Below are 26,872 nucleotides of genomic sequence, written 5' to 3'. Positions count from 1 at the left end.
ACCCTGCCCCCCATGGCCTGGGAGCAGTGCTTCTCCACCCATCGCTGACTGACCTGAAAAATCAGTTTGGCGGGTTGTGACCAGCACTTGTTAATGAAGTAATCGAGAATAGAAACATCAAGAGCACCCTAGAAAAGAAGGGTGAGGATTGCATCATGAAACTCGGTGCAGGTGTATGTGTGTGTGTGTGTGCATGTGCGTGTATGTGTGCTGAATCATGACATAAAATTAACTTGTGGGTTGTGGTTAAAAACAAAAAGTTTGAATGTCATTGCCTTAAAGGCAGGAAGTAGGGTGGGAAAAACAGAAAAACAAGATGACCCATGGGCTGGAGGATGTGATGTGTGACCCCCAGGCTTGAGGGGAGGGCAGTAGGGGAGAGGGGGGAGGGGGAGGGAGCTGAACTCCAAGCACCCCGGAGCCAGAGCCAGGCCCTCTGCTGGGCTTTGCCCATGGACTTTTCTCCTTCCAGACCCCTGGGAGGAAGTAGCAGGTCTCAGTGGGCCGTTGGCATTGCTGGTTTCAGGTTCTGAAGCTAGAATGCAGGGGAGGTTTGTTATCTGGAAGGTAAGGGGACACACTGCCCACGCTGCAAAGCTTCCGCCCTGAGCCTCACACTCTCCCTCCACATAAGGCCATAGGGTGCTGCTGGGGAGAGGCACTGGGCCCCGCAGGTGATTCCAGGACAAACCAGGGTCTCCAGCTTCACTGACCTCAAGGCATGGTCTGTGTGCCCACCCACCCATCCCCCCCCCCGTCCTCTGCTCCAGCCTCCTGTTCAGTCATGCCCACCTCACGCTAAGCAGGTTACCCCATCACACAAACCCCACTAACTACCCCCCACCCACAAACCTGCCTGTATCCTCCCGCAGCCTTGTCTTCTTCTGCCCAGGCCCACAGGAAGTGGTATCCCTCCCCAGCCCCTGACACCAGCACTTCCTCTTCTGGAAGAACTTCGCTCCATCAGCCAGCCCCTCTCCTACACCCTCCCCTCCCCCTCCAGGTCCTAGCTGAGCTGTGGGCCCTGGTGTCCTGCGGTCTAACAGCCTGCATCCCACCCGCTGCTGCCCAGCCTCCCTGCTCCTTTTTATAAAGACTTCTCAACTGGGAAACTGCCCGGTTTACTGTCTCCCCTTGACCACCGTCGGCCACGCCCAGCGGCCTATGCTCTGAAGTTCCCTGACGCTTCTCTTGCAACAACACCAATGCTGCTTTTGGAGACTGGGCCTCACAGCTGCATTTGACTGCCGCCGTTTCTTCCTTGAAACTCTCTTCTCGGAGGTTCCATGACAACCCCCTCTTTGGGGCCTTGGGTTCTGCTGAGTCCCTCTGGCCATGCCCTTGTTGCCATCGTCACGGGTTCCTGTGGTCACTGGGTACTGCGGAGGCCCCTCGAGCTCTCCTTTACTGGTTGGCACCCATCCCTCCACGGCTAAGGGTGTTGGCTGCCAGCAGACAGGGAGGCACCCCTTCCAGGAGGCCCACAGCTAACGGCTGTCAAAGGTCAGCTCTTTGCTGCAGTGCGCTTAGTTCCAGAGTCTCCCCTGAGGATAAGATCAGGCTGAACTTCACCTGTGGCCACATAATTGCTCAACTGTTTCTCCTTCCTCTTCTGTCTCCTCCATCCCTAACCTCAGGTGTCTCCTGAGAGCTCTGCCAAATAAATCATGGGAATCTGAAGGCCTGTCTCAGACTCTGCTCCTGGGAACCGGACCAAGACCAGACCGTGGGTGCAGGGCCTGGGCCTGGAAGGCCTCGGGGATAGGATGCTGGAGGCGGGTCATTCACCAGGTGGGAGTGAGGGCCCGTCACGGGACGTAGTCACGTGCACGGGGTGGCCGTGCATCTGCTATGACTTTTAACCTGCAGTGAACTGGGATGGCTCACCGGTGAGGGGGCTGTGCCAGCGGGTACAGTGTCTCTGGCATTTGGGAGAGAAAAGGAAAGGATAACCATTAAGACTACAGAAGGGAGTGGCTATTGCTAAGTGTCACTGATTCATTAAAGAAAGGAAATTGCAGTCCCAGATCTCAGTCGGTGATTTAAAACAAAGCGTGAGGGTTTGGGAAAACCTCTTGGCAGGAAGCACTGAAACACGTGTGTCTTGTGCAGCCGGAGGGTAGAGTGACGATCGGGGAGAACTTCCCGTAGGAGTGGCAGAACCTCAGAAAGGGCCAGCTGCTCTGTTCAGACGGGTTTCCCAGGCCATAATGGCCCCTGGTAGGGAAGGGAGGCCCTCAAGATCTGGGCGGGGCCAGTTACACCAACTCATCCCCCTTGGCAAGTATCTGTTGCCAAGTGGAGGGTTCAATGTAAGCAGCTGACAGAAGGAAGTACCTCTGTTCACAGCTGAGGCAACAGTGGAGGTGGGACAAGCCACAGGTGACCTGAGCCTGCACTGCACTCCCAATGGCCCTGAAACACTGTGGTCAGAGGGAATCCTTCCAACAGTAGAGATGTGGGCAGTGCCTCTGGTCACCTACTTGGCATGGAGGGAGAAGTGACTTGAGAAAAGCATATGTACATACTCATAGGCAGTGGCAAACAGCTTCGCTGGTTGGTTGGAGGCCTGGAAAGAGCAAGATTAGACTGTCAGGGACAGGAGGACTCGGAAGGAGGCGTGTGGGTAGATTAGCCCTGGAATGCCACACTGGACTTCTGGGAGTTCCTGCCCACCCTCCCCCTCCTTCCCTGGAGACTGCCACCTGCCTCTGCTGAAGGGTGGTCATGTTTGGCCCACATGGCCAAACTCCCCTTGCCCTCAGCCAGCTAGACCAGGAGGGGCACATGCCCAAAGGCTTAGCTGACCAGTGACCAGTCATATTATATTTCTCACTCAAGAATTTGGCCTGAGCCCTAGCTGGTTTGGCTCAGTGGATAGAGTGTTGGCCTGCAGACTGAAGGGTCCCAGGTTCTATTCCAGTCAAGGGCACATGCCCAGGTAGTGGGCTCGATCCCCAATAGGGGGTGTGCAGGAGGCAGCCAATCAATGATTCTCTCTCAGCATTGATGGTTTCTCTCTCTCTTCCCTCTTCCTTCCTCTCTGAAATCAATTATATACACACACACACACACACACACACACACACACACACAGTGGGGCCTTGACTTACGAGTGTCCCGACTAATGAGTTTTTTGAGATACCAGCTGTCTCTCAGCCGATTTTTTGCATTGAGTTGATAGAGTAATTTGAGTTAATGAGCTTCTTAACGAGCTCCTTAACGAGCTTGGTCTCGGAACGAATTAAACTCGTAAGTCAAGGCCCCACTGTATATCAATCACACACACATACACACACACACACACACACACATCTATATATATAAAAAGCCAGCGACTGTAACGCCATCACAACCGGAATGACCAGAAACCAGAACACCACAGCCCCTTGCCCAGGCCGGCCCTGCCCTGAGTGGGGACCTCCACCCCAATCGGGGGCGTGGCCGGCCTGCAAACCACCTGCAGCCCCTCTCCCCAGTCTGCCCTGCTGGACTGATCAGAACCCTTCCCTAGGAATCTCTCTTCTAGACTACATTTTCCTCCTCTCTGAACCCCTTCCCTGTTAACTTTATTTTTTTAAAAAGTTTTTATTGATTTTTTTAGAGAGAGAGGAAAGGAGGAGAAAGAGAATGAAACATCGATGTTTCAGTGTCCTCCTACACACCCCCTTACCGGGGTGGAGCCTGCAACCCCGGCATGTGCCCTGACCGTGAATGGAACACGTGACCTTTTAGTGCATGGGACAACGCTCAACCAACGGGGCCACACCTGTCAGGGCGCTTCCCTGTTAGCTTTGCACTTAGGTGTAGCCATGTGATCGGGCTTCAGTCAATAGAACGTGGGCCTGACCCATGAACATACTCCCTTTGTCTTTCCCCATCTACCAACCTAATACAGAGAACGCCAGGACCTAGAGGAGGGCAGAGCTACAAGATGAGAAGAACCGGGGTTCGTAAGTGACCACACAGACGGTGTCCAACTGGGAACACCCACTCTGAGCTTGACAGGTGCATTGTATGAAGACACTGATAGTCCAGAGTTCATCTATTGCAGCAGCATAGCCCAGCTCACCTATCAGAGAGGGGCAGAATGAGGAGCAGAGTAATTCCCAAAAAGAAGGTGGTACTGTGCCCAGGAGAAGGGAGAGGCACAGGCAGGCAGGACATCAGGGCCATAGGTGTCCCATCCCCCATCAGACTAGCCTGGGCTTCTTCAAATGGTGGTGGCAGGTTCTGAGAGATTAAAAAAATGCACAAGGCTTTGTAAAGCTCAGAATTGATACAATATCATGTTTACCTCATTCCATTTGTCCAAACAAGTCACAAGGCCAGCCCAGATTCCAGACATGCAAAAATAGACCTCACCTCTTGAATTGGAGACGTTTGACGCCGCATTGCACAGAGATACGGAGGGAGGGAATTGCAGGGTAGACAGCTGCCGTCTACCACAGCCAGTTTCTGCCACATGGGTCCATGGAAGCTGACACAATCCTACTTTTCAGTCAACAGTGACTAGTTAGGGGCCAGCCCAGAACCCAGCTGGACCAATCAGAATCTTCCCCTAGGGTTTTTCATTCTGGTGCTAGGATGGAGAAATCTCTTCCTCTGGCCATGAAGCTGTGGGGATGTGGGCTTGGAGGTAGTTGGTTGCTATGTCTCAGACCACATGGAGAAGGAGGCCTACAGTCAGAGACCATGAGACTGCCATGCAAAGAATATCATAGAAGAGTGACTGAGAGAAAGAGGCAAGTAGCACGGAGACCCTCGTCCTAGTATTTCCCAGTCACACATGTCTCCCTCAGTTATGTGAGCCAGTGATTCATCTCTCTAAACAAATTTGAATGGGTCTCTGCCAGGCACTGTTCTAGCCACTGGAGAAACAATCTGACGAATGCTGCTCCTTCATTTTTGGTTGGCTTAAGCCCACAAGTGCTGCACTGATGGGGGCAGGATACATTCATGAAAGAGCCCTGAGAGAGATATAACTTGGGTGGGGCTAGTGTCAGCCATCCCCTCTCTCACTTGTGCCATCCTCCACCCAAGAAGAAGGGTGAATTTCCTGGAGTCCACAGAAGAGGGAACTTGGGGCTTTGTAGACTCCAGGGTCCAACTGGGTAGAGTCTCTGGGCCTGGTACCACAGCAACCATCCCAGGGCTGAGGATCATGAGGTCCAGCATCCTGGGCTTTTTTTTATTGTTGTTGTTAGTTTCTAAACCCAGAGTGCATGCTCAGAAAATATCATCCTGGCTGCACAAAGTGACATGACTAGGGTATATGTCAGCCAGGGAGCTTTGGGTGCCAGCAAGAGAAACCAGCTCTGATTACTGGAAAGAAAAAGGCATTTGTTGATAGGATGTGGGTGAGTTGAGAGGTTGAGAGGAAAGAGTAGAAAATGAGCTTATAACATATAGGAGCACTGCTCCAGCCTGGCTTGGGAGCAGAAACAGACATTTTATCAGGCACAGCTTTAGGGGAAAAAAAGAATGAATTATTTTTCCTGCCCTGATATCACAGTCTTCTATTGAGCACCTGATTGGCCAAGCTGACGTCACAGACAAAACTGTCCTCCACCTCACCCCACACCCACACAGACCTCTGAGGAAGAGTCGGGGGAAGGTACCTTAGGGTTTACATCAGGGGCCTGCAAATGACAAGTCCAGGACCAAATCCAACCAGGCTCCTGTTTTTAGGGCCTGTAACCTGAGAATAGTCTTCAGATTTTTAAGTGATAACATTTTAAATTATGTAAGTCCCTACATCATAGCCTCAATTTTGCCCCTTGGCCCACAAAACCTAAAAGTATTTATTTGTTTTAATATATTTTCATTGATTTCAGAGAGGAAGGGAGAGGGAGACAGAGATAAAAACATCAATGATGAGGGAGAATCATAGATCAGCTGCCTTTTGCATGCCCCACACTGAGGGGTTGAGCCTGCAACCCGGGCATGTGCCCTGACTAGGAATTGACTTGTGACCTCCAGGTTCATAGGTCAATGCTCAACCACTGAGCCATGCCAGCCAGACCTAAAAGTATTTATTACCTGGCCCTTTAAGAAAAACTTTGCAGACCCCTGGCTCAGGCATCTGGATACATTGATCAACAAAAACAGATGTAGAGGGAGAAAGACTTCTTCCGAAGGAAGTCTCCAGAGTGTTGTTAGGAAGAGGGAGAATTGTGGAAGGACAGACATGACAAAGATCTACATGTATGTGTGTGTGTGTGTGTGTGTGTGTGTGTGTGTCTGTCTTCAAATGGAGATGTCCCCCCACCAGCTCTGTGGACTTGGAAGAAACCCAGGTATTAAAGGGAAATGATTTGGACAGGCTGCCTTTCATTGCCGTTGTTAACAGGGTGGAATGGGAGCTCTCTAAACATCAAATAATTAAGGTGATTGTCAGGAAAAAGGTCAAGTTTATGTTAGAGGCACAACAGGATGTTCCTTACAGATCTGGGAGCCTTCAGCCACCATGTATGAAGTCTATCGATCTGAAGCCTCCACATGGGAAGGCCACATGGAAAGACCGCATAGAAAGTGAGAGCGGCCGAAACCGGTTTGGCTCAGTGGATAGAGCGTCGGCCTGCGGACTGAAAGGTCCCAGGTTCGATTCCGGTCAAGGGCATGTACCTGGGTTGCGTGCACATCCCCAGTGGGGGATGTGTAGGAGGCAGCTGATCGATGTTTCTAACTCTCTATCTCTCTCCCTTCCTCTCTGTAAAAAATCAATAAAATATATTTTTTAAAAAAGTGAGAGCGGCCCTGGAGCCCCAGCTGCTCCAGCCCCATCTGTCCGAGTCTTTCAGCCAAAGTACTAAACCTAAACCTGGGAGGAAAGAAGCCTTCGAGATGGCCCCACCCAGCTGCCATCTGGCTGAGCCAGGAGACTGCATAGCTGGGTCCAGTCAACCCCCGATCTGTGAGCAGAATCAGCGATTGTTATTGATTGAAACTGCTGTTCTGGGCGGGTGTGTCATGCACCACAGGTCACCAAGCCACCCGAGGGAAGGAATCATCTTGTCGTGCAGGATGTGCTGCGTCTGTCGCCATCTGAGAAGAACACAAGCTCAGGGATGGAGGGATAGGGTAGCCCTCGCCATCTTCCCACACCTCACCCCCAGGACCAGTACAGATTGGACCTCTGGGCTCCATTATGGGCGGAGACTCAGCAGGGCCCGGGCTTCACTATGGCTTTGGGGTAAGACAGGATGTCCCAGGAGAAGGAGAAAGAGCGTGAGAGGATGATGGAAGGATTGTGGAAAGATGGAGAAAGTGGTGGGAGGTGTCTGCTGGCAGCTTTTCAGAGGCCTGGGGAGGGTCCCCCCAAGCAGGCAATCCCATCAGTCCCCAGGGGCATGATGCCAGGCAACCAAAGAGAAACGGGCTGGAGAGGCTGAGAACGCAGGTCACAGGGAGGTCTCAGATACCCAACACCGCCTCCTGAAGGCCCAGCCTCGCCCCGCCCCTGCTGCTGCCAGAACAGACCAGAAGGAACACGTACAACCGGGAGCCAAGTGTCTGTGGGGCCCTGGAGACGTCACTGCAAACGGAGCTTTGAGCAACTGTCACCACCTGAGCATTAATCACACCTTCAGGAGGCTGCTTGCAGGTGCCTCTGCGGCTTCCCTGGCAAACTGCACACCCTGGGAGAGGAAGCCCCGGGGGGGACTGCACGCTCAGGTGTTTGTGCTCAGCTGGGCCAGGCTGAGGGTGAGGAAGGAGGCTCAGGGGACACTGCTGCTCCTTGACACTCCTGCCAGGTGCTGCCCCCAGCCCGGGTGACCCACAGCACCAGCCCCTGGGCCATGGTCCCTCCCAGTTCTGGAATCACTTCCTCTTGTGGGGACACCAATTCTGAGCCTTCAGAGAGAGAGAGAGAGAGAGAGAGAGAGAGAGAGAGAGAGAGAGAGGCCAGCTGAGTGACCTCATGCCTCTCAGGGCCTCAGTTTCCCCATCTGGGCAGTGGGCAGCCTTCCTTCTCATCTCCTCTTCACAGCTCCTCACCTGCTGAAGGGAAGGTGAGCAGGCAGATGAGCCCAGGGCTGTGGAGGGTTCTACAGGCTGTGGAGGGATGTGGAGGTGGAGTAGGCATCATCCTTGATCCCATGCCCAGGAGGGCTAGTCCTAGGTCCGCACCCCATGGAGCCCCCAACTTCATGGGGGAGGCACACCCGCCATCAACTTGTAAAAGTTTAAAGGGGTTAGTGTTGAAGCAGAGCATAGAGAGCCTGGCAGGGCCAGGCAGGGACATGGGCTTCACTCTCATTAAGTGCTCAGTTAGATTTGTTCACACAGACACAGACGTGCCACGGGGGCCATGCTGTGTCGGGGTTTTGTTTTTGTTGTTTTTGCTGCTGTATCTTCAGTTACTAGAATAGAACCTTGTGTAATAAATGCCTAATAATGACTTGTTGAAGGAAGGAGGAAGGAAGGAAGAAGGGAAGGAGGGAGGGAGGAAGGAAGGGAGGGAGGGAGGGGAGATGGAGAGAGGGAGGAAAGAAAGAAGGGAGGGAAGCAGGGTAACAGAAGGCTGTCAGGTAAACCAGACCACAAAGAATGAGTCAGAATGTGGTAGAACAACAACTGGGAAGAGACACAGTACGTGCACACGCTCAGAGGCACGCCAGCAGACAGCACATCTGGAAAGGGCAGAATTTCCGCTGTGCCTGCAGAAGAGGGAGATGACGTGGATGAATCTGGGTCTGGGAATCTGGGTCTTTACCCTGAGGACTTCCAGGAGCTATGGGGCGTCACTGGCTAATTAAACATGTGGGGGGGGTGTGTTAAACAGCTTTATGGAGATGCAACTCACGGGCCATGCAATTCACCCACTTAGTGTATTCACAGAGTTGTGAATCACCACAATCAATTTTAGAACACGTCATTACCTCAAAAAGAAATCCAGTGACCATTAGCTATCACTTAACCTGCCTGGCCTGTCAGCCTTAGGTAGGCACTAGTATACTTTCTGTCCCTATATATTCGCCTATGCTGGGCATTTTATAGAAATGGAATTATACAATACGTGGTCATTTGTTACTGGCCTCTTTTACTTAGCATACTGTGTTTAAGGTTCATCTGTGTTGTCCCATGTCTTGATACTTATTTCTTTTTGTTGACGAATAATATCCCCTTGTATGGTTTTACTGCATTTTGTTTATCCATTCATCAATTGATGGGCATTAGTTGTTAATTGTGTGTGTGTTTTTAATCCTCACCTGAGGATATGTTTTTATTGATTTCTAGAAAGAGACAGAGAGAAACAGAGAGAGAGAGATACATCTATTGGTTGCACCCCGTATGTGCCCTGACCAGGAATCGAACCCACAACCTTTTGGTGTAAGGGATGACACTCTAACCAACTGAGCCACCCAACCAGGACTAGATGTGTTTTTTTAAAAGATCCTTTTATGGCTAAAATAAACAAAACTGACAATATCAAATTGGCATGGATGTGGAGCAACCGGAACTCTCATATGTTACTGATGGGAGTTTGTAATGGTACAACCACTTTGGGAAAGTTTGGCAATTTCTTAAAAATATAACATATCTATTACATATGCTAGTAAGAGAAATAAAATTTGTGTAAAATATATTCACACAAACACTGGTAGCATGTTTTGTAATAGTAAAAACTGGAAACCGCCTACCTGTCCATCAAGAGGCGAATAAACAAATTGAGTTAAGTTCATAACATGGGATCTTAATTGATAAATCACAAAATATGGATGAGAGTGAAAAACATGTTGGTGGAAGAAACCAGACATAACGTATTATTGCTGTGAAATCCCATTTTGTGTAATTAAGACCCTACAGAACTCATGTAGGGATAGAAGACAGAGCAGAGATGATTTTTGTGCAGAGTGGGTGACTGGAAGGGGGCACAAGGGAACTTTTCTGGGTCATGGGAATATTCTGGACCTTGACGGGGATGTACATTTGTCAAAACTCTTCAAACTCTACTCTTAAGATCTGTGCATTTTATTGAGTATGAATTATACTTTGAAGTCGGAGGGGGAACGGCGCCTGGAAGCACTGAGGAAGTTGGACTGAGGGGCCTCCTGCAATCTCTAAGGCGAGGGGCTGTGGCCTGGACCAAGGGCAGGGGCCACGGAATGGGGAGGGAGCTTGGGTGAGAGGGATGTCAGGAGGTGGCAGGTCAGGATGGAGAGGGCACTCCTCATTGGCAGGAATGGGGCAGTGGGGAGAAGGAGGAGGCAAGTGTGATGCGTGGGTTCCTTCTCAGCACCTGTCATGGGTCAGCTCTCAGCCTGCTTCCGCTCCATCCCGTGAGCTTCCTGCCAAGGCTGCTCCACTTCCGGTTGTGGGAGTGCCCTGTCCTGACTGAAGGCTTCGCCAGCTGTCACCTGTGTCAGCTCCTTGTGATGTTCCCTGATTCCTGGAAGAAGGAGCACAGATGACCAGCTCTGTGAGGTAAGCAGAGCATAGCCCTCAGGCTTTCCAGATGTGCTTGCTGCACTGTGAGGAGGAGGGTGTGTCAAGCCACCTCAGCTCATGGGGGGTTTGGGGCATCCAGAGAACCAGCAGAACCTCCCATAAGAACCACCTGGGAGGTGTAGCCCAACCTCCCATGTCACAGAGGAAGGACAGGAGAGTAGCTAAGGCCCTTTTTCTTTTACCTCCTCCCATGCACCTCTGATTTTAGCTGGGTGGGCAGCTGCCGATACAGCGGCCAAGACAGAGCCTTTTCTCCTGGATACCAGTGGGCAGGGAGCTCATGAGGAGTGTCCCTGCCCCTCAAAGAACAGCTCAGTAGGGCCAGGAGGCACCTGATAAGCCAGCTCCCTCTGTGTGCCTCCACAGGTGAGGTATGCAGTGGCCTGGGGCAGAGCTGGCAGGAAAGTCACAGTTGTATGTCGCCTGTTGACATCCACCCCACTCTGGACTTCTCTCAGGAGCGTTCTCTCCTCTGACCCAGCCCCTCACCTCAGCAAGGACTCAGCCTCTTCTCAAACAATTCCTCTTAGACATTTTGTCCCAAGAACTGTGCCTCTTCGAGAGTGTTGGGATGAAAAAATAATCCTCTCGCCTTCAAGTTTCTTCTGGCTGGTCTAGCGATCTAATTGACATGCAACAGATTAATAGCATGTATCTCCTGTGTACATGGGAAAGACCCAGGAAAACTAAGTAATCGCCAAAATGGCGGAAGCCATCATTGTAAATACCACCTTCAGCTGAAGACAAAAGATGTGTGCAGGGGGTGGCGAGCAGTTACAGGAAGTTACAAGGCTAGGATGTTAGGCAGACTTCAGTCCATGCCTTCTCCATTGCTAGAGGCAGGCCCGGGTGCAGTGAGGGAAACACCTTACAGGCGGAGATGTCCCTTACAAAGTAAATGTCCTTTACAAAGGGTAACGTCTGCTTGTTTTCAGCGCTTGTCCAATATATGCTGTTTCTTAAAATTACTGAGCCTAAAATAATCAATGTCCCAAAGGGGCGTACTTTGGGGTGACAAACTCCGCCCCTCGTCAAGAGCCATGGCAGCGCTTCCTTTGGGCTCCTCCCTTTACCCCACTTCCATGCTGGGGTAAAGGAATTCTTCCAGAATAAACTAAACTTGGGTGTAGTTTTTAAATGCTTTCTTGAGGTATACCATCTATAATAATAAAAGCATGATATGCTAATTAGACCAGCCATCCTTCCGGATGACCTTCTGGACCAAGCTGGGGCTGCAGCTGCGGGATCCAGGCAGCCACTGCGACTGCGATGGAGGGATCGAGGCAGCTGCCACGGCTGCGAAGGCTTACTCTTGCATGAATGTCGTGCATCAGGCCTCTAGTAAACATATAATGACCATACACATCTTCAATGCAGAGGCTAATGAATTTTACCCATGTCCACTACTCAGATCAAGATACAGAGTATTTCTAGAACTCCGGAAGGCTCCTTGTGTCCCCTTCTTACCAACCCCACCCCCAGATATAATCACTAGTCTGACTTCTCTCATCATAGATTAGTTTTATCTACTCTTGCACTTCCTATAGATGGAACCATGCAGTACACACCCTGACTTTGTTTGTTTGGTATAATGTCTGTGAGATTCACCCAAGTTGTGTCAGCAGTTTGTTCTTTTTTCATGGCTGAGTGGTAGTCCAGTGTCTGTGTCTATTTCACTGTTAATGGGCACTGGGTTGCCTTCAGTTTGGGGTTCTATGGACAGCCATATAACGTATTTATGCAGACAGACATGTTCATTTCTCTGGGTCACAAGTAAGCATATTTTTATCTCTACTAGGTAACTGATAAACAGTTTTGAAAGTACTTGTACCAATTTACACTCCTACTCACAACATATGAAAGCTACAGCTACTCCACATCCTCACCAGCCATGCTCTTGGCTGTATAACAGTATCTCACTGGGGCTTTACTTGGCTTTCCCCGGGTGACTAAGGATGCTGGGTGTCTTTTCGTATGCCATGGTCTTTGGATACCTGCCCCCTTTTTGTGAAATGCCTGTTCAAGTCTTTTGACCACGTGCCGGGAGCCGGTCCATCCTTGTTGCTTGACACAGTCGCTGCAGGGAAGAAACATCTGCACAGCATATGTTTCAAGGGACCTGGAGTATATAGCATACTGTTCTTAATATGTTTGCTCCCCTTAGCGCTATGTGTTTTAACCAAGGTCACCTCTTCGAGAAAGATTGTTTCCCCAGGTAGGGATTTTTCCCTGAAGTTAGGGAGGGAATAAAACCCCTTAACTAAGTGCCAGGTGGGTAGTTAATCACTTTAACTAAGAACAAGCACGCTTAAGCTACATAATCTTTACTCCCTGGAATGGAGATAAGAAATGCCCTAACCTTTGGAATAGAAATTGATAGGATTAAAATCAACTGGTATAAATACAGATGTAACAAGACAATAAAAGACAGAACCTAGAGACAGAACCTAGTGAGAGAACATGGCAAAAGATCCTGGACAGAACCTGGCTACAGAACTTGGCTGAAGAACCTAGACAGAACATGGCAGGAGAACCTGGATAGAGAACCTGGATAGAACCTGGCTGGAGAACCTAGCGAGAGAACGTGGCTACAGAACTTGGCTGGAGAACCTAGACAGAACTTGGCTGAGGAACCTGGCTGTGATGATCGCCTGAATGCTGCCTCCGTGTCATTCCTTCTTCGCCGACTCCTTCAACACATTGGGGAACCCCTGGACCTGCTGGGGCTGGACCCCAACAACCACGGTTTACCGAGCTGTTTGCCTTTCTGGGTTACTTAGAGGAGTTCTTTACATGTACTGGGTATGAACTTTTGTCAGATGTGTGTACTGTGATATCTTCTCCTCGTTTGTAGCTTCTTCTTTATTTCATTTTCATAATAGTGTCTTTTGATGAACAGAAGCTACTATGTTCGTGAAGTCTAAGTTATCCATTTTTTCTTTTATGTTTAGTGCCTTGTGCATGCTTTGTAAGAAATGTTTGAGAAGCAAGGCTTTGTGTGGGTAAGGGACATGCCAACTTCCATTCTGGCTGTTTTCCAGTGCAGAGTTCCGCCAGTTATTTACCTGCCAGTCCTGTCTGCGAGGCCAGCTGTTTATCAGACTGCTCACCCACCTATCCATCCACCCACCCACTCACCCCATTCATCCTCTGCCACCACACTCATTCATCCATCTACCCATGGCTCTACTAGTATCCATTGCCCTCATCGTGAGCTGTGAGGACAGGTAGTAAGAAACTGAGATGGTGGCAAAATTCCTGAAACAAACATGACCCCCAAGGAGCTTAGGACCAGCGGGAAAAATACAACATACACAAAATCCTCAACAGATTTCTATCTACCCTCACGCTGTCCTAAAACCTGCAGCTTTCATTCATTACTCTCTGAAACTTCCATTCATCTGTCCTGGTGCTGTGACACTCCCAGGTCGTCTTGTTGCCACAAGTCTGAGTTGCAAATAGCAAAGGTGATTCTCACCTCCCTCATTTTAGGTACTTGGCCTTTATTGATGAAGCCTGAGATGGTGAGCAGCCCTGGCCCAACATTGGCTTAAATTCTGCTTGTAACCAGCCTGTACTCAGAGAAGTATTTCCTAATGGAGGGGAGGGGGAGGGGGAAGGGTGCCCCCAGGGCTGATTGGCCATCTGAAGGCTAGGCCTGTGGGACCAGCAGATGGCCCAATCTTGAAACAGAGAGGTAGGCAGTGGGCCTGAGCAGGAGTTTCAACAGTCCGGTAGCACTGCCAAGAGGGGACTAGAGCTGGGGGTGGGGGTGGAGGCACAAGCTGCCACGCAGAAGGGTGGTCTCCTTCCAGGCTAAAGGGGGGGATGCTAGCTCTCTGTTGCTGGTTTGGGGTCAAGCTGGGGTCTAAGACTTGAGGTGAGGCCTGGGGCTAGCAGAAGGGGAGGTACTGAGCCTGCACCCCTTCGGAGATCCCGAATCTAGCCTCCAGCCACTGACTTGGTGAATGTACCTCAGCTCCCAGGCTGAGCCTCTGCCTGTCCCTCCCCTGACCTCTTCCTGGGGACACTGGCTCAGAACCAACACAAGCCAATGGAGAGCCCATTGGCTGGGCCTACCTCCTCTCTGTGATCTGACCGCCGAGCCCGTGGCAGGCCTGGCTGCACAGCTCCTGCCCTCCCGAGGACACTGGCCCTTTGTTGGAAGACGGCTTGTGGGGACAGCCCCAAGGAGGGGCTCCCCTGAGCAGGCCAGGCTGGCGCCAGGCGGGACCAGAGGCCTCTGCAAACAAGGCCTCCTACTCAGAGGCCTCCAGGGTGGGGGCGGGCCAGGCACTGAGCAGCAGTCCCACCGCAGCGCCCGCTCCCCACCTCCCTGCCCGAGTTTCGCCCCTCACATGGTGACCCTGCCAGCTCTGGACCAGGGCACCACATCTCCTCCTGCCGGGGTGACTGGACCTGCCTCTCTGGTCCCTCCACGGGCAGAGACAGCCCCAGAGCCACCCCTCTGCTGGTTCTTCTCCCAGAGCTTAGGGGTGACAGAGACCCCTGACCCGAAGCCAGCCCCTCACGGCCCCGTGGCTGTTCCGACTGAGAGGCGGGTCTGGACTGAGAACATTCCCACCCCTTCTGTGGCGGACACAGTATAAGTGCTCTACCTGCACCGTAACCTTCAGAGGGGGGACGGACAATGTAAAGTAGCCCCCAAGGCCGCCCAGGTAGTCAGCAGGCCCAGGTGTGAGTCCAACTGTCGACTCAGAGCCCGTGTCCCCGTGTGGCCGGTGCAGCGGTGGAGGGTGACAGGTGGGAGGTGGAGGCCTTGATGGTCAACTCAGGCCTCCTCATCCCGTAGGAGGCGGGAATTGTCAGTGGATGTCACAGGGGAGGGGTGTGCGTTTTAGAATGATCGTCCAGATGCAGTTTGGGCAGAGGGACCAGAGAGGAGCAGGCTTGGTAATCCAGGTGGCAGCATGGGGGCACCCGGGCTCTCCGTTCAGGAAAGAATCTGTATTGTGGTGGGGGGGGCGGGGAGTGAGCCTGGAGGCCACCTCCTCCGACAGCCGCTGTGACTGCGTGCAGTGGGGATGGGGAGGCCTGGCCATTTCAGCCCCGAGGGGCTGCTGGTCGGGCGCTCCCGCTGAGGGGGCCCAGGCCGGGGCAGATCTGCGTGGAAGTCTGGACTGTCCCTGTCCCGCTTCCCTCCTGTCTCTCACAGGCACACCTTCCCCGGGAAACCCTGGTCTCAGCCTCTGCTTCCCGAGCACCCTGGCACCTCAGCAGCGGTGGAAGGGAGGGCGAGGGGTGGGCAGGGCGGAACTGCATCACAGTGCTTCTGCTTCCCGAGGCACAACCGGGGACCCCGTCAGCCTGTGGGAGCCCTGGTTTCCTCATCCGAACATGGAGTTAATTATCTCGGGAACTAACAATCTCTCTCTTGTTATAGGGATTCAATGATTGAATGAAGGTGAAGCCCTCAGCACTGTGCTTAGGTTAAGTAATGCGCACAGCTATTAAGATTTTAGCATTTGATCTGCTTAGAATGAGTAATTTGCTTTACTGTAAGCTCTGAAAGCAGGGACCAGGTTAATCTCGCTCTCCAGCAAATCTCGCGCGAAGCCTGACACAGAGTGGGTGGTCCACAGAGGTGTGTTAGTGAATGGGTGAATGGGAGCCAGTTAGATGAGACAGGTCAAGGACGGGAAAAATCAAAGGTGACACCCAGTTTGCAGCTGGGGTGCCTGGGTGGACGATGGTGCTGGTATTTGACATCTGGGAGGAGGAGGAGGAGAGGGGTGAGAGGGATAATGGTTCTCAGTGGACCATGGTCTGAAAATCCTGTAGACCCACCAGGGAGGCGCCCGATGAGGGCTCCTGTCAGCCCCTCAGGTGTCCACCACATCCCCAAAGGCATTCGGTGACCTCTAGCTGCATAACTAACCACCCAAAGCCAGTGGTGTGCAACAATAGCTATCACTTATTAGCATCATCGCTGTGATTCTCAGGGCGGTCTCAGCTAGACGGTTCTTACTCGAGGTTCTGAGGTGGTTGCATGTGGGGCCGGAGTGAGTCCTCCCAGAGGCTTCCTCACGCACCGGCCTGGCAGTCGGGACCTCGCAGGGCTGTTAGCTGAAGCGCTTCCCTGTGGCCTCTCCATGTGGCCTGGGCTTCCTCACAACATGGCAGCTGGGCATCGCCAGCAAGAGTCAGGGGAACCTGACTGAAGTGTCATCTCCTGCACCAAAAGGTGGCCGGTTTGATTCCTGGTCAGGGCACATGCCTGGGTTGGGGGCTTACTCCCCAGTGGGGAGCATGCAGAAAGCAGCCGATAGATGTTTCTCCCTCTCCCTTCCCTTTCCTGTCTCTAAAATCAATAAAAGCTATATATTTTTAAAATGTCAGTGGAAGCCATGTTGCCTTTGTGGCCTAGCTGGGGAAGACACGCCTTCCTTTGCTGCATTCTATTGGTTAGAAGTGAGTCGCTGAGGCCAGCCCAGATTCAAAAGGAGAGAAGTGAGACTCCGCCTCTTGATGTCAGAATGACCATGTTTTAAAAACCACCACAGCCCGAATCACTGGCAGCTCAACCCATAGACTCCAGGATGAGTCCTCTTTCTAAGGAGAGCATTTTGGAAGCTCAAGTGACACTTGGCCTGGCCGAAGAGCTTAGCATCTGTGTCAGGTAGCTGAGTCGTAATAGTGGCTGCTTAATAAAGAAGAGTGAATGCAAGGCTAAAGGGGAGAAGGAGGGAGAGTGACCCAGGGCCTGCGCAGCCTGGGACCCAGCCTGCTGACCTTGCAATCAGCTCTCACATCCAGACCATGCCAGATGTGAGAGCTGAGTTGGGGACTGGGACCAGCTTGGACCAGTATGAAACCTATCATCAGAGAAGGACAACTCTGGATTCATTCTGGTACCTGTAAAGTCCCCCAGCCTTCGTGTGTCCTAACTCCGTGACCTAACTGTGCTGGGCCATTTAGGCTGCTCAACTGGAGACCGGCCTCACTTTCCCTGGAATTTGGCCCAGGCCCCAGGCTTGGGATCCTGGACGCCCATCACCTGCCACTGGAGACTCCAATCAAGTCTTCTACCAGACCCTACCGCAGGTCGGTCAGGACCTCCACCCCTGCAGGCCTTCTCAGAGGCCAGCGGATGGTTTAGACCAGGGGTCCTCAAACTTTTTAAACAGGGGGCCAGTTCACTGTCCCTCAGACCATTGGAGGGCCGGACTATAGTTTAAAAAAAACTATGAACAAATTCCTATGCACACTGCACATATCTTATTTTGAAGTAAAAAAACAAAACGGGAACAAATACAATATTTGTATTTGCATGTGGCCCGCGGGCCGTAGATTGAGGACCCCTGGTTTAGACTCTCACATATCTGCCCGTCCAGGGATGTTCAGCCTCGCGGGATTTCCTCCATCACAGCTCTATCCGAAGGCTGGTCCCTGACAACCCCTCATGTGCCTGGGAGAGTTGGGAGTTCTAAGTTTAAGAAGTTGAAAAGTTGAGAAATTGAGAGGAAGAGTTCAGAAGTCCTGGGAATGGGTGAGAGCACAGACAGAGAAGAGACAGGGCAAAAGCTAGAGCCCTTGGAGATCCACACCAAAGGGTAGAGGACTGAGAAGACAGTGAGAAGGGGTGGTTGGAGAGGTCCGTAATAAGCTTGGGCAGCCCCGCATACAAGGGAGCAGCTCTGGAGAGGCTGTTTGGAAGTGGGCCAGTGGCTGCAAGGATGGCGTGAGGAGCCCGTCAAGGAGAAAAGTGTGTGTGGGGGGGGAGGGGGGGTGAAAGCCAGAGGGCAGTGAGCTCAGGGATGAGTGAGTGGAGGTGAGGATGTGTGGAGGAGGTGTGTGCTAATAACGCAATTGCCATCTTAGAACCTTGCAGCCTGGAAACCTTGAACTTTCAAAGTCAAAGCCCCCAGAAAGTTTCACCAGTTGGTGAGATCATAGCCCAGAACTCTCTGTTGATCCCTCTAAGTCTGATGTTCTGGGTTCTCCAGTCAGAAAGAGGTGCAAGGGCTCCAAGCCCTGGGAGGTCCCTTCATGTGCCCCTCATCACTCAGCAGGGCCCTGGATGCTCTGAGAGCTTCCAGACTAGAAGTCTTTGATTTGTGTGGGTGAGCACCCACGTGTGCCATGTACAACAGGGGCAGAGAAGCAGAGGAGACATGGAACCTATTCCTGAGGCAGTCACCCAATAACAGTCCTGGAAACAGGATGTTATAACTACTCTGCATTGAGTGTGTAGTGTGCCAAGCAAAGTGCCTTCAGATGACATCTCGTAACAGCTCCTGAGGTTGGAAGCAGCGTCTACATGCATGCCACATCTGGGTCTACGTGTATAAAACGAGTCTATGAACTGGGTCCCCAACTGGAATCCACATGTGACTTGCCCACTTCTGGGGCTGTCTGGTGAACTGGCAGCCCTGGCCTACCGGAGGGCTCCTTGCAGGAGACTGGGGAACCTCTTGGTTGCGGACTGGGACCAGCTTGGCCCAGTAAGAAACCTGTCATCAGAGAGAAGGACATCTCTGGATTCATTCTGGCACCTGTGAAGTCCCCTAGTCCTGCCTCTACCCGGCTCATGACTGAGTTTTGGGAGGCAGCAAGCACAAGGGAACGAGAGGAAACAGCTATTTCACTAAAACCTTTGTAAGACATTGAGGCCCAAGTTACCCTGCCATAGGGCTGTTATGGGTTGAATTGTATCCCCTCAGAATTCGTCCGTTGGCATCAACCCCCAGTCCCTCAGAAGGTGGCTTTATTTTGAAATATGGTCATTGACATTGTAATTCGTTGAAATGAGGTCATTGGGGTGGGCCTTAGTCCAATATGACCGGTGTCCTTATAAAAGGGGGATTTGGACACACAGACAGGCACAGAGGGAAGACAGCACAGAGACTCAGAGAGAAGGCAGCCAGGTGTTAGCAGAGGGGAGAGGCCCGGATCGGCTCCTTCCTTCACGGCCTCAGGAGGAAGCGACCCTACGACACCTGGGTTCTTCTGGCCTCGGAGCTGTGGGACACATTTCTGTTGTCGAAGCCCCTCAGTGTGTGGCACTTCGTAATGGCACTTATGGCAGTTTCAGCAAATAAATGCAGGACCCCAAACGAGTGGGAGGGAGGTCTTTCTGCCCGTCGATGGGCCACCTGTCAGAGGAGGGACAGGTCTCCGCAGGAGTAGATGGGCTTGGGGGTCATTGAGACCTCCCGGGGGGCTGGGGCAGGAGAGCTCTTATTTTAATTGGAATAAAAGACAAACAATGATAGGCAATATCAATGGGAAGGTAGACACTGTTGATCAGAAAGGGGTTTATCCTAATGGACAAGGGAGAGGTGTCAATGTTGGGAAGTAGAGGTTAAGAGAGTGAAGCCAATAGGATATTACATAGGTCTACAGCAGAAACATCAACAAAGGGAAAAGACTGCAGAACAGCAGGCCGTTTGCCTCCGGGCAACACAGGTGGAGAGCCCAGCGCTCAGGCGAGGCCTGAAGCAGCACTGAGTCCTGGCAAAGGCTAAGCCCCACTCCTAGGCACCTGGCAGTGGGAGCCTCTCCTCAGGGTAAGGATGCCAGTCGGTTCTGGTAAACAGAGGAGGGGAGGGGGCATCACAAGGGCTCCCCGGGGCTGTGCTTGAGCTCTTGGGACCTGCCCACCAGACCCCTTTCCTGTTGACTCGGGGCAGGAACTGTGCAGATAAATTCAGTGTTTATGTGTTGCTAACCCAGGGGTGGGCAAACTTTTTGACTCGAGGGCCACAATGGGTTCTTAAACTGGACCAGAGGGCCGGAACAAAAGCATGGATGGAGTGTTTGTGTGAACTAATATAAATTCAAAGTAAACATCATTACATAAAAGGGTACGGTCTTTTTTTTTTTTAGTTTTATTCATTTCAAACGGGCCTGATCCGGCTCATGGGCCGTAGTTTGCCCATGGCTGTGCTAACCTGTCCTGGTGGTGCCATCCCTCCAGGGCTAGGAGCCAATGGCAGGTTCTCTAGGGCAAGGAAGCCCAGCCGGGGGGACCGTGCAGACTTTAGTCAGCAGATCTGGGTTCAAATCCAGCTGAGCCACCTGGTGTCGTGGAGCCCTGGGCAAGTCACAGGTTCGCTCTGAGCTCCAGAGCTGTTGTCCGTCACATGGGGTCCCCAGCCTCTGCCTCAGAGTTGTCACAGGACTAGCAGGGATTGCAGATCTAAGTCACCACGCATGTGTCAGGCGAGTGGGAAACACGGCTGCATGGAGGGGTGTGTCTGGCCTAATCCACCTAAAGAGGCCCAGCTCGGAGCCCATCAGCTCCTGCAGGAAGACACAGCCAAGGGGGAATGGGAAGAATTCAGTCTCCACTCCGCACGGGAGTGACCCTGGGCAAGTCGCTTACCCTCTCTGAGCCTCCCTTCCCTCATCTGTAGGCAGGGTCCTCCTGGGGGGTCCCGGCCATGTACACAACGTGCTTAGTGCAGGGCTGGCACGGAGTCATAACCTGAGTTGCTGTCCCCCCCAGAGGCCACCGAGCTGCCACGGCCACCCCAGCTCAGGCTCCCTGGCTGAGCCCTTCCTCCTTCTCTCTCGGGCTCCCTGCATTCACCTTCGGAGGAACGAGACAAGGTAGCACATTCCACTCTTCACCGAGACAGGCGTCCCTGTGTCTCAGGGCCGGTTTTCCCTGACTGCCCGGGAGGTCTTTGCCACGAGTGCTGGTGACACAGCCAGCTGGGGGCAGGTAGGGGAAGGCTGCGTGTGCAGCAATGTGCAGAGGTGGCCTTTGAAAGGCCTGGCTGAAGGCAGGGTGTGCATGTCTCAGGTATCTAGTGCTTCGGAGCAAGTGACCCCAACACTGAGGGGCTTTAAACGACAAAAATTTATCACCTCACAGTTCCCGGGGCCCAGGTGTCAGGTGTGGCTTAGCTGGTGCCTCTGGCTCAAGGTCTCTCTGCCCTGGCCAGTGCTGCTCGGTGGTTAGAGTGTCGGCCCATACACCAAAGGGTTAGGGGTTTGATTCCTGATCAAGGGCATGTACTTGGGTTGCAGGTTTGATCCCTAGCCAAGGTCAGGGCATAGGCAGGAGGCAACCAATCGATGTGTCTCTCTCACATAGATGTTTCTCTTTCTCTCTCTCTCTCTCTCTCTCTCTCTCTCTCTCTCTCTCTCTCTCCTACCTTCCCTCCCTTCTATTCTCTAAAAATAGAAAAAACATGCTTGGGTGAGGATTAACAACAACAAAAAAAGAAGTTGCAGTCGAGCCGTGGCCCTGGAAGCTGTGGCCCAAGTCTCCTGTGGACCTGCAGGCCCCACTTCCAAGCTCGCTCACATGCCGTGGGCAGGCTGCAGAAGAGCCACATCCAAACTGCTCACAGGGTGGTGGCTGGACTTGGTGCCTCACCATGGGGCCTCCATCGGCTGCCTGGAGTCACTGTATGGCAGCCAGTGAGGGGGAAGAGAGAGAGAGGGAGAGAGAGAGAGAGAGAGAGAAGCCCAAGGCAGGGCCGGTCTCTGTAGCCTGCTCTTGGCAGTGGCACCATCACTTTTGCAGCAGTCTGTTCATGAGGAGGGATTAGCACAGGGTGGAGGACCTACGTCATCAGTCCAGCCCATACCCGAGGGGAGGGACTGCACCAGGCCATGCCCACCAGGGCAGCATCAGGGGCATCTTGGAGACCGCCTGTCTCAGAGCGGGGAGTGGGAAAACGGTGCCATCATAACTTTGTTTATAGAGTGGAAAGAGCCCAAACCCAGTGTCCCCGGCTCTAATGCTGATGTCGTGTGTAGCCCGGCACTGCTGGTCACCTACCTGGTTAGAGTCCCAGCCTCCCCCTCTGTCAGAGGAGATAACAAGAGGGGGTGAGTCTTGCCCTGCTTTGCCCTGCTGTTGCCTCACTCAGGGGCCCACTCTGGGAGTTTCCCTAGACCTTCCCCTTTGGGGGCTCTGGTCACTGTGCCCACCACCACCCCAGGCCTTGAGGGAAATCCCTCCTGCCTGCCTCTCTCTGCCTCCCCCTGTGCTCTATTCAGAGCATGCTCTGGCCCAGCCCCATGTGGTTCCTGGAAGCCAGCAGAGAGAGGTGGATGCATTCACACTGACTTTGTGAAGGCTGGGGTGCCATGGGGGACTCCCCAGAGAGTGCAGCAATCCAATGGCCTGTTAGCATCCTTTGACTGGATTTCTGCATTCTCACCAAGAACCCCTCTTCTGGGATCCTTGTCAACTGCCCATGACAGATATTCTCCTGGACCCCCACACCCCTCAAATGGAACCAAGAGAGATGAAGTCCAAGGCTCCTTCCACCTAAGGCACACAGTCCCAGTGACTAACACTGGCAATGACATTCATGAAAACCCCATCCTGTGCCCACCCCCAACCCCTCCTGGAAGGTTCTCCAGGACACCGGAACGTCACAGCCCATGACAACCACAACATCTGCTCCTGCCGAGCACACGGGCACCTGGGAGAGGCTTGCTCAGAGACACCCATCATCACGAGGCACTGTAACTGCCCTTCCCTGCCTTTGTCCTTCTGTATCCCCAGGGCGAAGCTCAGCCTGGCGCACAGTAGGTGCTCTGAAAACATGTCTGCTGAGTGAATCTTGCAAGAGTGGAGAGGAATGTGACCGTAGTCCCAGTACTTCTGGTCAAGTGACCGTGGGCAAGGCCCCGTCCCTCAGCGCTCTGGTTCTCTCCTGTGCACAGTGCAGATCAGAGCTTGCAAACTACCGGCCCAGAGGCCCCACCCAAGTTGTAGATATGTTGTTTCTGGTTCATTCCGTGTTTAATTTCATGTAAAATTAGTTCCCAACATTTAAACATTGGCTCTGTGAGGTCTAAAGACTGATGTTACAGGACCCATGGGTGACGAAACCCCGGATTGACACCCTGGCTAAGTCACTTGGGCTGAGTAATGGAGAAACTGCTGCTTCCGAGGATGACACAGAGGCTATGAATAGCCTCAGAGCCAGGTGAGTGCTGATACCTGCTTGTCCACTTGTGCCACAGTCCCAAGGGCTGGGCACTTTTCAGTTGATGGCTCAGCCCACGGACTGTGCCTCTTCCTGATGCCACTGAAGACAGTCAGGAAGAGATGGCCACACCGCTGAGCCCATGGGGGAGGGAAGCTTTCCTCTTTGGAAGAAGGTAATGATGATGCTTGGTTTTCTAAAGATGGTGGAAGGCGTAACACGAGTGAAGGAAGCTGGTACTTGGTCCAGGTCCTGGGGACGGGGGGGTGGGGGGGGGATTGCACCATCAATGGGTCACCAGTTCTAGCTATCCAACAACGTCAGACTGTGCTGGGCTGCATATCTGGCGCTTCAGCCAGGCGGGGCGCGCTGTGCTATCTGTTCCTAAAACATAGATAGGAACGTAGTCACTGTACTGATGCTGTACTGTGTTGGGAACAAATTGTGTAAACAAGGATTTGTAACTAACTTTGTGGTTTTTGCAAATAAAAACGCTGTAACTCCTGTAGTCGGCACTGCAGTTCAGCCTCTGCTTCGGCAGGGTGCTGTAACTGTCGTCACTGGCCAGCTTAATAAAGGCTCCTAAATCTTGATCTGAGTCCCTGGTGGTTGTCTCCACGGGTCGCCCCATTACAAGACCTCAGCCTGGCCTCCAGGGCCCTGTGTTTCCCCCCACCTCACCTCTTTCAAAGCCTTTCAGCTCATGGTCAATGTCACAGCTTTTGCTTGAAAGTGCCCTGATCTCCCCCAGCTCTAAGCTGGTTTTGGCTCATTCCCCCTCCTCTCCACATCTTTGTGTCTCTGCCCCTCAAATGTGCTCCCCCAAGCAGATACCTCCCCAGTTCCTGTCTTCCACAGTCCCTTGGCTAACTCCTCAGTCCCCTGTCTTCCACAATCCCCTGGCTAACTCCTCAGTTTCTGTCTTGCTGTGTTGCCTATTCAAGGCTTGTCTCCCTTGCCTTTCTCACCTGTCCCAATAACCAGCTCCTCAATGACAAGTGAGAAGGCCTTCACATACCTGACCTTGGAGTCAGACAGATTCCAAGGGAATGAGGGCAGCTCTTCCCAAGTAGGGCTGCTCATGCTTCAGTGGGTGAGGATAAACTGAGGCCCGCCAGGAGCAGGCTTGAGGGACAAGCGGTACCACTAGGGCTGGGTGAGCTGGGGGCCTGAAACTGATGAGTGGGGTGATTCCTCTCTTTCTCTTTCAAATTGACAGTATGCACTGATACGGGGTAACCTGGGAGATGGGCCGGGGGGCCCAGGTGGGCTCCCCCTTCAGGTCACAATTGTGAGAAAGGGGGAGGCATTTCCCAGGAAAGAGTGAGGCCCATCCTGAGCTGACCTGGAGAGCAGCTGGGGTTTCACTGAGTGACCGAGTCCTCCTAGACCAGGAATACAGACAAGGGGACTGTGAACCTCCATGGAAGGCCCAAGCTAGCATTCTCACGAGGCTAGGACACTCCGCTCTGACCTCCTGACGTAGCTCAGGTCAGCATTTTGTGGCCCACCCCCTTCCCAGGAGTTGGTTCAGTCTGGCAGGAAAGCCCAGAGCTGGTCCCAGCTCAAGTCCACCTGGCTTCAAGTCCACTGCCACCCTCTTCTCTAGCCCCTCAGACCTCTGAGCCCCTGCAAAGGAGACCCATTGCTGTCTGAGCCCCAAACCCTGAGCAAAGACTGTTTAGACTCTGCCCATTGCTGGTGGCATAGTACTTAACAGGTGACAGACTCCTCTCTCTCTCTCTCTCTCTCTCTCTCTCTCTCTCTCTCATCTTATCCTCTGAACAGGTCGGGAAAAGGCAGAGTAAAGATTATCCTCACACCCTTATTCTTATTCTCCAGAGAGGAACCTGAGGCCCAGAGAGGTCTGGGAAGGCTGGCACAGGCTGGTGGCGGGGACTCCAGGGTTCTCCCACCCCTGGACAGTGCTTTCCCCTCCCTGGGCCTCAGTTTCCCATCTGGAGGGCACAGATGCTCTCCTAGGACCCCTGCCTGGTAACCCCTTGCTGTGGGCCTCCCATGCCTCGCGGGCCTCTGTGAAGCCCACCTCAGCATGTGGGGTCAATCCCACACCCGCAGCTCCTCCCACTCAGTTCCCTTTCTCTTCCTGTCTTGCTTTTTCCCTCTCCCTGCACTCCCTATGCACTGACCCCTGTGCAGGCTGCGGGAGGTCTGTTTTGGGGCAAGTGGGGGTGAGAGGGGAGCCAGTAGTCTGGTGGAGGGGCAGAGGATAAGGAGGCAATGTACAAAGACCCTGCGACCTCAGACCCACGTGAAAAGTTATGAACTTGGGTGCTGCTGTGAGACAGAGAGGAATGGGAGGGCCGCAGGATGTGCAGAAAACGTGTGTGTGGTTCATTTATTCCTCCAGCCCATTCACATATACGGCAGAGTCAGACCCAGTCCTGGTGCAGGGCTGGGGCCTGTGGGAGCAGACAGGCCCAGGCAGTTTCCAGTTTTGCAGGAAGATCTGACCTCTAGAAGCATCTGCGGGCAGGAAAAGCCTCTGGTCACCGTTGGGAGCTGTCTCCTCCTGCCACTCCTCACTCCAATCGGCCTCTCACTCCACCTTTCTTTGACTGACTCTCAGTGCCACTATGTCCCTTGGTCTATGCTTGCAGGGCCTATGGGGGTGGAGGGGAGGGCGGGAAGGGGTAGCCCTATAGTCCAGTGGTCGGCAAACTCATTTGTCAACAGAGCCAAATATCAACAGTACAACGATTGAAATTTCTTTTGAGAGCCAAATTTTTTAAACTTAAACTATATAGGTAGGTACATTGTTATTAACTTAATTAGGGTACTCCTAAGGCTTAGGAAGAGCCACACTCAAGGGGCCAAAGAGCCGCATGTGGCTCGCGAGCCGCAGTTTGCCGACCACCGCCCTGTACAAATGTAGGCATTTGTTACAGTCAAATAAAAACATACAGATGCTCATATTTTGGAGCTAACCACGTTTTAACATTTGTTCCCTTTTTGAAGTTAATCTATTGGTACCCTCACAAAATGGAACTGGCCCCCTTTTTGCGAGGTCGTACCTGTCCTCAGGTCTCTGGTCCTGGTGAAGTTCAGAGGACATCGGGCTCTGCCGCACCAGTCGGCTGCGTTACCCACCGAGGCCGGCAGGGGGCGCCCGCGGACAGGCCCAGAGGGGCGTGACGGGGGCGGGGCCACGAGTCTGCGGGGCCATAAAGGCGGCGCGCGGCGGCGTGGGACTTCACTCGTCCGGGTGCGCGTGACCTTCGCAGCCGTTTCCTCCGCTTGCACCGGGGATCTCCCGTCCCGACCCGACCCCACCGACCCGCGTCGCTATGCTGGCGCTGCGCTGCGGCTCCCGCCTGCTCGGCCTGCGCCCTGTCGCGCGCTCCTCGCCGCTGCGCCTCCCCGCGGCCCGTACCTGTAGCGGCGGCGGCGCCCGCGACCCCTCCGCTGCCGCCGGGAACCCGCTCGTGTACCTGGACGTGGGCGCCGACGGCAGCCGCTCGGCCGAGTGGTGCTGG

General features: G+C 53.0%; 2 protein-coding genes across 2 annotated transcripts in view; one reads left to right on the top strand and one right to left on the bottom strand.

The window, feature by feature from the left end:
- Window positions 1-10,228: 10,228 nt before the first annotated feature.
- The window catches only part of ZCCHC24 (zinc finger CCHC-type containing 24), a 98,636-nt gene continuing 81,992 nt past the window's right edge, over window positions 10,229-26,872 (bottom strand). The window contains exon 4 of the mRNA XM_014466242.2: window positions 10,229-10,396. Coding sequence (XP_014321728.1) covers window positions 10,370-10,396 — 27 coding nt within the window. The 3' untranslated portion in view covers window positions 10,229-10,369. The remainder of the gene's footprint in view (window positions 10,397-26,872) is intronic.
- PPIF (peptidylprolyl isomerase F) overlaps window positions 26,607-26,872 on the top strand; it is a 6,791-nt gene continuing 6,525 nt past the window's right edge. The window contains 2 exon segments of the mRNA XM_006100845.3: window positions 26,607-26,846; window positions 26,849-26,872. Coding sequence (XP_006100907.1) covers window positions 26,684-26,846; window positions 26,849-26,872 — 187 coding nt within the window. The 5' untranslated portion in view covers window positions 26,607-26,683.

Source organism: Myotis lucifugus, unplaced genomic scaffold (assembly GCF_000147115.1).
Source record: "Myotis lucifugus unplaced genomic scaffold, Myoluc2.0 scaffold_330, whole genome shotgun sequence".
Lineage (NCBI taxonomy): Eukaryota > Metazoa > Chordata > Mammalia > Chiroptera > Vespertilionidae > Myotis > Myotis lucifugus.
Note: the sequence above shows the minus strand (reverse complement) of the source record. Positions and strands in the feature narration are given on the sequence as shown.